General features: G+C 39.2%; 1 protein-coding gene across 2 annotated transcripts; it reads right to left on the bottom strand.

Annotated features, from left to right (window-relative positions):
- Positions 1-1,247: 1,247 nt before the first annotated feature.
- CCNE1 (cyclin E1) lies at positions 1,248-12,947 on the bottom strand. 2 transcript variants are annotated; one of them, XM_027697670.1, is made up of 9 exons: positions 12,845-12,947; positions 6,633-6,775; positions 6,420-6,555; positions 5,470-5,616; positions 4,573-4,668; positions 4,068-4,202; positions 3,872-3,983; positions 3,631-3,788; positions 1,248-2,753 (listed from the first exon to the last, which is right to left on the bottom strand). In XM_027697670.1, exons 2-9 carry the CDS (start codon positions 6,773-6,775, stop codon positions 2,631-2,633), a joined length of 1,050 nt encoding a protein of 349 aa, XP_027553471.1. In that variant the 5' UTR covers positions 12,845-12,947; the 3' UTR covers positions 1,248-2,630. The 2 variants fall into 2 exon arrangements, with proteins under 2 accessions (XP_027553471.1, XP_027553470.1); XM_027697669.1 differs by lacking the exon at positions 12,845-12,947 and adding an exon at positions 6,884-6,958.
- Positions 12,948-12,971: the final 24 nt, after the last annotated feature.

Raw genomic sequence — 12,971 nt, 5'->3', positions numbered from 1 at the left:
GACAGCTTGCAGGAACACATTATTTGATATTAGCTCATCTTTGCTGCACAAACTTCAGCCCAGTTGTAAACACACCAAACCCTTTTCTCTTACCTAGCCAGGCAGAACTGCCCCCTTTCCTCCCCCAGCCAGACCGGGCCAGGATCAGAGAGAATTTAGAATAGGATCCATAGGCAAATAGGGAGGAAACTCCTTCTTAGAGTTGTTTGGGTTTTGTTTGTTTTTTTCCACTAGGGACAACTATCTTCCTTATAATCAGCTGCACTCTTCCTTCCTAAAATGTTTCTCAGCCTGTGGCAACTTCTGCATAATTTTTTTTAAGCTACTGTAGAAAGACAGAACCACACTCAGACAGACAAAGTATCCACATGTGTTGCAAGACAACCAGAAATGGAGATTCTTAAACGTGAGATAAAAGAGAAAGTAAGAAAATAGCTCTCAAGGTAAGTCACCCCACCTGGAAAGTGCTGCATCTCTGGCACGTGACTGCACTCTTACCTGGGAAGCTGCAAAGCCCTGATCTCCATGCTTGGAACAGACTGCTTCCCATAGGAATAAAAGCAAGTTGACCTTTCAGAAAAGAAAGTTATAAATTTAGCTGGATCTCTGAAGCAGAGAGCAAATTTAGAGAGAGGCTTGTTATCTGAACAGTTTCATTCCTATGGGTATATCTGTGTATCTCAGATCCTGATTTCCCACACAGCCCAGAGGACACATGAACACCTGCATTCACTCTTGCACAGGTATTAACCATAGTTAATATTTAGCATAAAACAGGAAGTTAGAGTTCACCATATCTGTAACATTACTACAGAATATTTTCTTTAACAGTTAAAAATGCAATCTCATTTGGAAGATGCCAGTTACAATTCCACTTTTGGTGAAACAAGTGAAAGAGGCCAAGAACTGAAAAGTGACAGCAAAAAGACTAGTACTGAAGCTTGTCTGGTGATTTAGGAATTAAACCTAGAGACTACCTTTCAGGAGGGTTATTGTTTCCCCCACCCACCCCTATTTTGTGTTTTAAATTTAAGGACAAAGTACCAAAATGTGTCTTGACAAGTCCTTCAATGTTACAAACTTTTTCAATAATTGGCAAATAGGACATTTCCTTGTCTAGGACATGTAATTCTGAGAAATTAAACCCTCACCAGCAAACTTGTTCAGCTCACATTTACACTTGCTTTGTTAGCACAGAACTTACAACCATTCATTGCAAGGAAAAAAAAGCCAGCAGCACCAAATAATTTGCTTACCGTTAGTTACCATAGGCATTTTTATTACATTAAAGCTTTAACATTTATCAGAATACTGGGTCAGGGAAGAGCAAAAAGGAGAATAACAAAAAAATAATAATAAGCAGCCTTGCTGGGAACTAATGTTTAGAAAAACTAACCCACGACAGAGTAGGAGCTTCCTGAAGTATTAAGTGTTGTAGCATTTAAGTTATCTGCAGCAGGTCATGATGAATCCTGGCAGTCTCATAACAGCTTTAAGTGTTGTTGAACAGTCCTTCAAAGTAAACACAACAAGAAAAAACAGGCTATCATTTATTTCTGTATTCCCCTCTTCTCCAGAACCATGGCTTTCCAGAGAATGTCCTGCTAGGACTTCTGAGGTTCTCAGACATTGCAAAGGTCAAGGACCTTCCTGTAAAAAAGGCACACAGCTCTCCAGAATTTCATTTTGCACAGATGATTATGATTATTTTCACAGATACTATGCCAAAATCCCCATGTTTAAATGATTATAAGAGGTAGACTCTTCCTGCTGATCACCTCTCACTAACCATCACGAAAGGGTAACAAGCCAGACAATGATTCAAGAATTTCCCAATATGCTGATGATTACAAGTGTGTTGTGGAAGGATTCCCCATATATTTGTCATGTTTATTATCCCCTCCCTAGCCTCCTACGTCTGACTAGGGGAAATCCAAGTAGCCCAACATGACAATTTTACCTTAGTATCCAAAACAAAAGTTTCAATTGATAAGCCAATAGCAGAAAATAAATAAAGCAATAGTTACCACACTATTCATCCCCAACTCCCAGACTATTAGTGGTCACAGTCTGAAAAAACCTTAGCTGATCATAATTAAAAGAAAAATAAAAGTATACATAAAACCAGCTGTCTTAGACAGCATTTTTATTAAAAATGAATACACAGACACATAGCAGCTTTTACAATAAAAAGGTTTTTAAAAGGCATCAAGTTGTAAGCCAGCCATTCAAAAAAGAGGCTTTGAAACGTTGTCTTCCACAGCATTTTTTGCCCATTTGTCACCAGGGGACAAGATTACCCAAAGGACAACCAGGGACAGGAACTAATTTCAACTTCAAGCCCTTTTTCTGAACGGTTGATCAAGCATCACCCTCCGTAGCAGCATCTGGAGCACACTTCGGTGTTCTTTCAAGTGGCTGGTGTACTTGATCCATCTCTTTAAAAATATTTTAACATTCAATAAAACTATTTCAAATAGAGAAACTCTTCTGTCACATGAAAGCAAGGTTTCCTTTTCAGATTCCATAAAAGCTTATGAACTTCACTGGCAGCATTTCTGTAATGGAGCAGGAGTGAAAACCAGCAGAACAGGCACTTCAGCAAAACTGTTTGTCAACAGTTTCTAAAGTCATATTGATGGTAGTCCAGAAGACAGTTTCTTACTACTTTGTGGTGGTGTAAGGACACCAGTAGGGAAAGGTGAAGTCCTATTTTGCTCAGCCAATATGGCTTGTTTTGCTTGAGCTCTGTCCTGAAAGTACAGGAAAAAGAGAAAAAGAAATCTTTACTTTGGTATGTCTATGCAACAGATCAATATAATTCAGTGTTTCATAACTTGATAGACTGCCCATCTAGAAATGCATTTCTGTATGTAACCCCCCTAACAGTAACTGATAAATCATATATAGTACAAAATAGTGACTTGTAGTTGTCTTGTAGTACAACTCGAAGAGATCATTATTAACTTTTGGAATCTGATGATTAGCATTAGGTATTCACAAGATACAAACATTCTGGTACCTTCAAGGAAGCAAAATCCAGAAACTGAACAGGATGAACTTTAACTTCTACTACAATTAAAAGAACCCAATGAGAAAAACAGCTGCGACAGCCAAGATTAACCACAATTTGTTGGACAAGATTTTGATCCTCTGCAAGTTTCTCACATGAAAAACCACTCTTGCTCAACTGCTTGTCAGCTACCACTGTCACACAACATTCCCACAAGATCAGTCTCAAGTGATCAGTCTTTATTTTTCTCTTTATCATCAGAGAAGATTGGATTATCCGTATTTCCTATAGATAAGGGTCTAACACATGGTGTTTAAAATATCTCAAAGGGTAGAAATATGCTTCTGATTTCCAGGGTAATTATCTGCCATTTGAGATGAGAGGGTGAAATCACAATCCTCTTTTTAAACTAAATACTGAACAAGTCAGTCCCAAGACAAGTCTCTGTCCCAAGAACTTTGGAACTGGAGTACAACCTTATGCCTTTTATCATCCAAATACGCTCAGCATCAATCTGATAATACTTCACTTAAGTTTACTGTATGTTCTAACCAAAGAAGAAACAAGACTTCAGAGATTTCACAGACAGATTTTGTCCCCATCATGCTCACCCATACCAGCAAATCAAAGCTGTTTATGTGCGTCTGTATATTGTGCAAATCTTCGGGAGCTATTCCACTAAAGTGTTTGAGTTTGGAGCTTCCAACTTCCCTCAGAGCCATCGCAAACGGGACCATCCATTTCACACATTCCTCTATCTCACAGAATTCATAGCCTGGAAGACAAGGCACATGCTTATCTGCCTGAAAGAAGACAATGTTTGTCAGTACATCAGACATAGTTTATAAATGCCAGTACCTGAAACCTTCTGCATCAGCTCAGATGAAGAGAAGTGATACAAAGCAGAAGCTGCAAGTATTCCATATGTATATTCCAAGCAGCCAATATCCAGCACACAGAGATCCAAGAGCTACAAGACAATAGATGTTTAATGAGCATAGCACAAGAACACTTTTTTCCAGGTGAAGCAGCATTTGAAGGAAATCAGTCTCACCTCTGTTATTTGTACAAATATTTGCTGAGGATATTGTGGCAGCATTACCTCGTAAAGCTCATTTAAATATGCAACTTGCATGTAAATATTTAGCCACGATACAACTGTCAGTGGATTTAAGTTCCAGTTAAGAGCCTGAAAGAGTAGACATACACAAGACTTCAGTGTCAATAAAGAGCTCCTAACTTAAACCATGCAACTTTGTATACTCCAGATCAAAAGCTCTAATCCCACTAGGTTAAGGCATCTTTGAAACACACTAATCAAATCCTCTCCTGTACCTCTTCCTGCTGACAGGGTCAGGGATCAAATCATTTTGTTAATACACACATACTAGAGGATGCTTTGGATCACTTGTTACCTAGAGAAAACACTTTTCTAATGAATAAGAGAAACTGTACCTCTTAGCACCACATAACATTAACTGAGGTGCTCTGCTTTTAGGCTGATCAAGCTATACATTTTTAAAAACTGAAGTGGAACTAATTCCACTTTTAAATAGTACCTTCATAATGATCAACTCCATACTAATGATTTCATCTTCTGTACAGGCTCCATCTGTAACATAGGCAAACTGGTGCAACTTTGGTGGATAAATTTCCTGGAAGACAGGAGATCATGTATTTAATTTGCAGCATAGGTTGTAACTGGTCTCATCTTAAATTAAAAAAAAAACATTAAAAAAGAAATAAAAAGAACAACCCACCACTGCTTCAACCTCTCAAAAGAGAGCAGGGGAGGGGAAAGAACCACCTCCCATTTCCTAATCCTGATGTTCTCTTCTACCTTTAATAGACACAGATTTTTTGTTCATCATAGCCTTCAACTTTCACTTTGCATGGATCAGTACAACCTGCATTATGTTTGACTACAGCACCACTGTGACTGTATCATAACTGGCATCCAGATTTTTTTAAACATCCTAAAGAAAAGGCCTTTTATCTCTTGCTTGAGAAGAGCAGATTGAAGAATAGATCTCCTAAATGACTAACAGTAAGAACTTGAAAAGCACTGTGTATTTTAATAGTTCAATTTGATCCAGTAACTAAAAAATAGCTCAGACTACCATGCAGTAGGTATTCTACTGACAACAGAACTGCAACAAGTGGTCTCTGTATACAGCAGCCACCTAAAAATTCATTTAGCAACAGCAGTTAAAACTTTACATTTATTCTAGCACTGAATTCTCTAATGAGATAAAACTAGCTAGCATCACAATATAATTTTACCCACTCCTAAAAAAAAGGAGTGTTGAAAAAAAAAAGTCTTTTTTTTCTATCCCCCAGATGAAAAAGACATAGCAACAAATTCCATAAAATCTGCCAAAACATGTCTAGTTTACAATGAGTGTGCTGTGTGTGCATCCACATTTTTATGTGTGAGTAAAACTGGAGATACTTACCTCAAGTTTTGCTGCTATGAATAAAGAAGTGACACCAATAAGCTGCAATAGTGTTTTTACAACATCCTGTTGCGTTGCCATAAACCGATCAAAGAAATCTTGTGCTAAATAAAAAGTTTCTCTATGAAGCTTGTAGGCTTCACAAACCTGGAGAGACAACAGAGATTACAAAGGTCAAGAGCAGTGTTAAAGAGTCCAAAACAGATGCTACAGATGTATTCAGAAAAAAGCAAGAGATAGACATAAAATTCATATTGGCTTTCTGCTTCACTGCTATTGTGAAGTAACATGTTAACTAAGAGCATGAGTTAAACAGTTTCCTTTGGATAAAGATGAGTGCCACTGCAGAAACTTCCAAGAAAAAAAAATAGATCATAGAGAAAACCCTTTTAGGAAATGCAAGCACATGTTCCAACAATGTTAGAACATTATTTCCTCATTTTTTGCAAAGATGCATCATTCTAACATCTCAAAAGAGAAAATTCTCACAAGTACTTTAGAATTAAGAGTTTATGCCACCAAGTCATCCAGACAGCAAAAAAGACTCACATAGAGAGGAGGTGTAGCACATTCCACATGTCAAAAACGGATAAAAAGGTTGTGAGATGGATCTGATCTCTAACCTACCCCACCTTTCTTCTTACAGTGACTTTCACAATCATTTGTCCAACTTTTATCTGCAGCATGACCTTAAAAAGCTTACAGTGTGTTAGGCAAAAATTGATTATTATCCACTATCCATCTAAACGAATAACAGAATATATTGTCAGTTTGCAAACCAACTCAATACATCATATACTCTTTAAGTTTGGTGCAATTTATTGACAAAATTTAAGATTAATACAAGTATCTGGAGCTAAACGCAAAGATCATGAAGTGCACTCGTGACAGTTATTAGTGCACTTCAACGAAAGCACACTTGAAACACTCACAACCACAGGAAAGCTTACCTCCATTAGCCAGTCTAGAAGGATTGTCCTCATTTTAGGTTGCAGCTGAGGGTGCCTTTGCAGATAAAGTTTATCTCTCACATAGGTCTCTTCTTTGTTTATCATGTTTTTCCATACGTCGTCCCTGTTTGCCCAGCTAAGACAGATCAAGGTTTAGTCTTGAATCATCAGGCAAGAGGAAGACAGAGTAGCAGCAGAAAGCAGCACACTTACCCTAGAGCTGGTAATGGGGTGGCTCTGGTTGGAACAACACTCAGATGTATAAAGCGAGAGTAATCAAGGCTAACTGGATCATCGTCTTTATCTGGAGTAGGAATTAGCATATGGACATTCTCGGGAATGTTATTCCAGGACATCTAATAAATGAAATAGAAGATTTGACACTGTGCATTTTTAGATACTAATTTTATTTGTAAGTAGAAGAAAAGACATTGGCATGAAACTATGACAAGCACTATGATTACCTCTTTAAACTGAACAGAATCACAGAATGGTAGAGGTTGCAAAGTCCCTCTGGAGCTCATTTTGTCCAACCCCCCTGCTCAAGCAGGGCCACCAAGAGCCAGTTACTCAAAAGCCTTCTGTACATGGTCCTGGGCATCTGCAAGGATGGAGACTCCCCAACCTCTTTGGGCAACCTGTGTTAATGCTTGGTCACCCTCACAGTAAAAGGCGTTCCGTGATATTCAGAGAGAACCTCCTGTGCTTCAGTTTGTGTCCATCTCCTCTTGTCCCATCACTGAAAAGAGCCTGGCTCCATCTTCTTTACATCCTCCCTTCAAATATTTATATACAATTGATACAGCCTCCATAAGCCTTCTTTTCTCTAGGCTGAACAGTCCTAGCTCCCCCAGCCTTCCTTATAGGAAAGGTGCTCTGGTTCCTGAATCATCTTAGTGGACCTTTTCTGGACTCTTCCCAGTATGTTCCAGTCTCTCTTGTACTGGGGAGCCCAGAACTGGACACAGCACTACAGGTGTGGCCTCTCCAGTGCTGAGTAGCTGGCTATTGCTTAGAGTAGAGAAAGTTTGCAACTAAAGCTGAAGAACATTTACCCTGTTCTCCTTTTCAAGGACCACAACTGTTTCATGGAAGAATATCCAAGTCAGAGTCTCCTATTGTCGTGCTGCGTTTTGTTTTTACAAAAAACATACTTGCCCTCAGGTAAAGAACAAGCAGATGGACCTTTAAGACTCAAATATGAGGTTGGGATTTCTGGTAAGGAACATGTAGATAGGATGCCTGAAATCATGGTTACATGTAAACCATCTCAGACAGTGAACACAGAAAAACAGTAGTTTATAGAATTTCTTACTTATTCATCTAGCAGTGTTAAAATAAAAGACTACAGCACTTATGATCCAACTGTTTTCAGAATAAAGAAAGTGCATGTTAAGCAATTGCCATTAAACTATCAAGTTGACAATTTCATATGCAGAATTCTGCTAAGGTCTGCAAATAGACATACAACTTTTCACCTGTCATGTCCTTTTACTTTTATTTGGACCAAAACTTAAGTTTAGGTTTGCTTTTCCTCCTGCCTAACTCAAACAAGATCTAGTTGTACACGTCACACAGTTCCCTGGGAAAATACTACTTGTTTTATTTGCAGTAGAATACAAAGCCAGCAATATGTCATCATGCCTAAGCAAATTAAAATCTGGCATTTCTGCTTAATAGTGAGGTCAGCCATTTTGCTGCAAACTGATCTGTTCTGCAGCACTAAAAGGACAGAACTCCCTAACAAGATTTCTAATGTGCTTTTAAAAAATTAAAAAAAAAAAAAAGTCAGAAGAATCATTAGGTGCTAACAAGCAAAATACTACATGAAACTTTGCCTCTCACAAAGAAGCCTCCACACCTGATTCTTGCCCTGTCCTTCCCACAAATGACATCACTTTCCAGCAAAATGGTCACCTCCTGCACCAGCTTCAGAAACAGAAACCACCAGCTTTATGAAACCAAAAACACATTTCACAGTTTGCTCACAGCTAAGGCTGCTTTGTACTTTGAGTTACTGACACACAGATCAGTCCTTTTTCTTCTTAGAGTTCTACATGCAAACTCAGCCATGCCACAATCGAATTTGGGTGGGGGAAGGCAAGAAGAGGGAATAGTATCTTTATATTAAAAATTACAGACTCCTTACAAACTGAAAATTTGAATGAAAGTGTCACATCAGCATTGCTTTAAGTTAATTTTTGTCCTCCCTCCCAACTAGACTTTAGTCACACTTTGTTCTCCAAATTGCACAGCAAGCCCAGCTGCCAACAGCCTTTGCAGAAGTGCTGTCTTATCAGTTAATCAGCAAACCAACAGAAAAGCAGTATATTATATACTATCTATTTAAAGGTGCCTACTACACCAGCAGCTTCTGAAGGACCGGAGATCTGCTCCACAAAGTTCTCAAAGTTGACACCTCACATACCACATACAACAATCACTGAAAAGATTTCATCACCCTCAATCTTCTATAATGAAACAGAAGTAAAGGTCAAGAGCCTTTTAGGTGTTATGAGAAGAAGGGGAAAACAAAGTTTTTGACTACATAATGTCACTTTACAAGACAACCAGGGAAAAAAAATGCAAGCAACACAAAAAGTATATAGCTTAGCTAGAGACAAGAAGAAAACTAATGTACAGGGCCCTCAAAAGAAAGAGGCTACTGGGGGGGGTGACAGGAGTCTGAATTAGTGTAGGTGAGGGAACGCCATAACTCTGGCACAGATTCTGGCTGAGGGAACGAGCATTATCAGACTCTTGAGCCTCCAAAGCAGATTTAGCAAGACATTCAATCAAAAGTGAAAAACATGATACCAAGAAGCTGCATTACATCACACTGTAACTGCAAGGAAATAGGAGCCACCACTGAAAAAAGAAACAGTTTAAGATGGGGAGAGTGTGAGAAAACCATGAAGAACTTCCTCTAGGCTTGCACAGAGCCAATTTTTAAGCAGGGACCTGTCAGAAAGCAAAGATGTTACCAAGAATCTGTGCAGCCTAACAGAGGAAATACTAAAGTCCTGGGCTTATTTCTGAGGCAAACAGGAGCTGAAGTAAGATGCAAGCAAAAAAATCAGTGGGGAAAACTGCCTCTTCAAATCTATATGGAGCCCAGCAGGAAAGCTTGGCAACACCTACACCTATATTCCAGATACAGGAACAATTGATCAGAGATACAGATTGGAGAAATTAAACTGAGCATGTGAGAAGGCTCCTTAGGAGAAGGAGCACCAAGAAGGGCAGAAGGTAGGTGACATGAAGTCCATCAGAGCAGTAAAGCCCATACAGCTCTAAACAACAAAGACCCAGGAGTTCAGTGGTGGGTATTTTTAAAGCTCAAACATTTTCTGAAGCACGTCACCATTCACTGATACATCAAACATTCATAGAAACACATCTTAGGAGCAACCTTCAGGATACAGGACAGACACAAAACAGAGCAGGTCATGACCACTGGGGTCATTGCTTACAGGCCAGGCAGAGCCTTCAGTGAAGAAACCACTGTAAGAACACAAGCTGCTGAGACACTCGTGCATCTCAATGTGAGCCAGGAGCCACCAGAACCAGCTTCCACAGACCCGGGTCAAGGAGGGCAGCAGAAGAGGAAGAGGATGATTCAGAACTGCATTCAAACAGCTAAGTCAGAAGACTTTCAGCATAAAAATCAAAGGCAGGGGAACAGGAGGTGGACAGGCCTGTTTATCTCACCCTAAAAGCAGCACCTTGTAACAGAGATGTGTATCAATCACTAGACCACAGCCCTGGTTTGCCCATCAGAAACAGTAAGACTTACAATTCCAGCCATTTTTCACTCATTTTTCAGGATGCATCAGTTTGAAGTATTGGGTTTTTTCTCTGCCATTGGAAAGGGACTCCAGAATTAATAAACAGGAGAGAGAAGAGGAACTGACATTATTAAATTATTCTAATTCTTTCTCAATGGCACAGGAGCTTCTACTACAATATTGTCCTGACTCAGATTAGGCTCAAGTCAAGCTCTCAGCCTGGGTATTTACATTCTTTATCTGTTTGTCTGAAGACTTGTAAGCTGTTTGTTTGTGGGTTTCATTTTGTTGTTTTTTTTGTGTTTTTTTTTAAATTGGATCTTCTAAAGTTAATATACATTAGTCAAAGATATTTTCAAACCAGTTAGGTGGAATATTTTGACAACACTAAGATCAGATTCTGAAAAATATTTAGTGAGAAACTGATCAAAACTATTTCCTATTACTCCACCTTTACACATGAAAACATTAGTTGGTTTCATATAAACAAATGAACTTCCAGATTCAATTCTCCACTTTAGATGGAGGTGGCCATGTAAGTTGTATCACAAGTGCACAGACTAATCTAGTTAGATGAATTTTGTTTTATACGGAGCCTCGGAAGTGTATTCATCCACAGAAAGCAGCCAGAATTAATATGAGAATTGCTAGCAGAATTACAGCAGTGCTAGTTCTCTAAAATCAAACACAGAATTTATGCAATATTCTGCTGTCACAGACCTGATGATATAGCCACCCTTCATCACATAAAGGGTAACAGCATCCTAATTAAGAACTCGGGCCTTATGTTCCACAGAAGCAAACTAATGAATTGACTATGAAGATGTCATAAAGTGGGATGTGACCATGATATTTTGCTTGGTGGATAAACTAGTGTCAGTAAACAATTTATTTAATGTACAAGTCATGTGGTATGGGCTGCAGTGGATTTATAGCTGCTTGCATTTTAGAGTTGTCGTGTCTCAACAGAATAACTATCGCCCTGGCTATCATACAAGCCTGCTATACTGCTGCTGGAACCGTAAACATATTCTCATTAGTGGTCCATGGCAATTTATATCAGAGAATAGCTTGTGTCACACCATAGACTGAAGAGCTGCTGCTGTGCAGCCAAATGTTAGCTTTTTTAACCAGATCTGTAACAATCTGGCTACTTTGTCACAACAAAAAAACCCCTTCTCTATGAAGAGAAAGATACACAGATACCCGTATTATTTATGGTTTACAGAATCAAGGGGTCAAATCCCACCAGCATCCTATGGTTAACTCAAAAAATTCCCAAGTAAACATTTTTAATGCCTACCACCTAAATTATATAAATTTTAGCTTACCTATCACTCCTGAAGTATCATTAAATGGCTACCAAGCCAAGGACACAAACAAGACAAAATTAGAAATCTTTATCTACTTTCAAAGCAGAAGGTCAATGTATGCAAACTATATTTCAAGTTTCTTTTCATTGTCTTTCAGGAAAAAGGTAAAATTGAGTCCCTCTTGAGATTTTTTCAATGCTACCTTATTATTATGCAATAAATATGCACAAGAAGGCCTTGCTCAGGTCAAACAGAATGAATCTTTTGGTGAAGGAGAAAGCTGTGGTGAAGGACAGGCAGCTCTTCCTCGTCAGAAGTGAGAAATTAGTTTAATATACTGTGCAAAAGAAAGACAGAAGGGAAGGAGAGATCCCCTCATTAAATGCTCACCATTTGAGCCCTGCTTAATATGTTGACTGATAACTAGTGTACGCAGTTGCAACAAGCAGAGGCCATTCCAAACAATGATGCCCATCTGTTATGGTACCACTTCAGTCTTAGAACTTCCAGCTGCCACTTCTGGTTAGATGTGCCACATTATGCACAGCCTCACGTACCAAATGAGTGCAGCCTGCACACCCCGGTCCTGACTTTTGCAACTTAAGTATCACCCTGTGTGTGCAGTGACCGGCTGAAGTCTCAGTGACAGTGACTGAACGAGCCTGTGTGTGCATGCAGACAAAAAAACAGAGGGGAATAAACGAATAAACCTGTTCCAGAACACAGGCTACTCTGTTTTATTTAGAGTAGGCATCTCAACGTACATGCTTTCAATACCACACACCAAAGTGGCATGCAAGACAGACACCAAAAGCATCTCTGTTTTGAAGAGTACAGAAAGCACATAAAGGGAACTAGAGGACACTCCTAGAGGTAGTTTTCACTTCATAACTCAGATCATTCCAAATGTTTTACTGAGAGAACTGGCAAGGGTCATTATCAACCTCCACTGCAGGATTGATTTTCACCGTTGACTTTACAGAAATTATCCCTTCATTCTACAGAGAAACGAAGCTTATTTTACCATGCCATTAGCACCTAGTATACACTTCAAAGTTCTAATCAGGAACTTTGTCAGTATAATGACCCCTGTCAATGGGAATCTTCCCTCTGCCAGGTGACAAAGTAGAGCATGACTGCAAAGAGAACCATCTCAAGAGATGATTCTGTTTACGTGCTTAAGTGTCTCCTGTTTGGCGAGCAAGTTATATGAGCACCACTGTACTTTTGCAACTCTCTAAAGAAGTCAGGGCAGAGCAGGCCTAAATGCATAAAAACTCTTCTCTCAGGTGCACCCTTGCAATCCCAGGACATTTAAACATACCTAAGTATTATCATGTTTCAGACCAACACACCAGGCCTTGTCTCTTGCAAAGACTCCAAAGCAACGTGTATGAACTGAAGTGTTTTGCAGGCTCCATCACCAGGGCCTACAGTCCCCCTTGCCCACT

The sequence above is a fragment of the Neopelma chrysocephalum genome, unplaced genomic scaffold (genome assembly GCF_003984885.1).
Source record: "Neopelma chrysocephalum unplaced genomic scaffold, ASM398488v2 Primary Assembly neopelma1_121, whole genome shotgun sequence".
NCBI lineage: Eukaryota > Metazoa > Chordata > Aves > Passeriformes > Pipridae > Neopelma > Neopelma chrysocephalum.
Note: the sequence above shows the minus strand (reverse complement) of the source record. Positions and strands in the feature narration are given on the sequence as shown.

Bases quoted from the DNA above. Each gene is read 5' to 3' on its own strand.
- CCNE1 (XM_027697669.1), bottom strand. From the start codon at position 6,943: ATGAGCTCCAGAGGGACTTTGCAACCTCTACCATTCTGTGATTCTGTT. The intron at 5,617-6,419 runs GTAAGCTTTCCT...TTGTCTCTCCAG, and splicing joins TTCTAGACTGGCTAATGGAG to GTTTGTGAAGCCTACAAGCT. The intron at 2,754-3,630 runs GTATGGGTGAGC...CTGTACTTTCAG, and splicing joins TAAACAGCTTTGATTTGCTG to GACAGAGCTCAAGCAAAACA.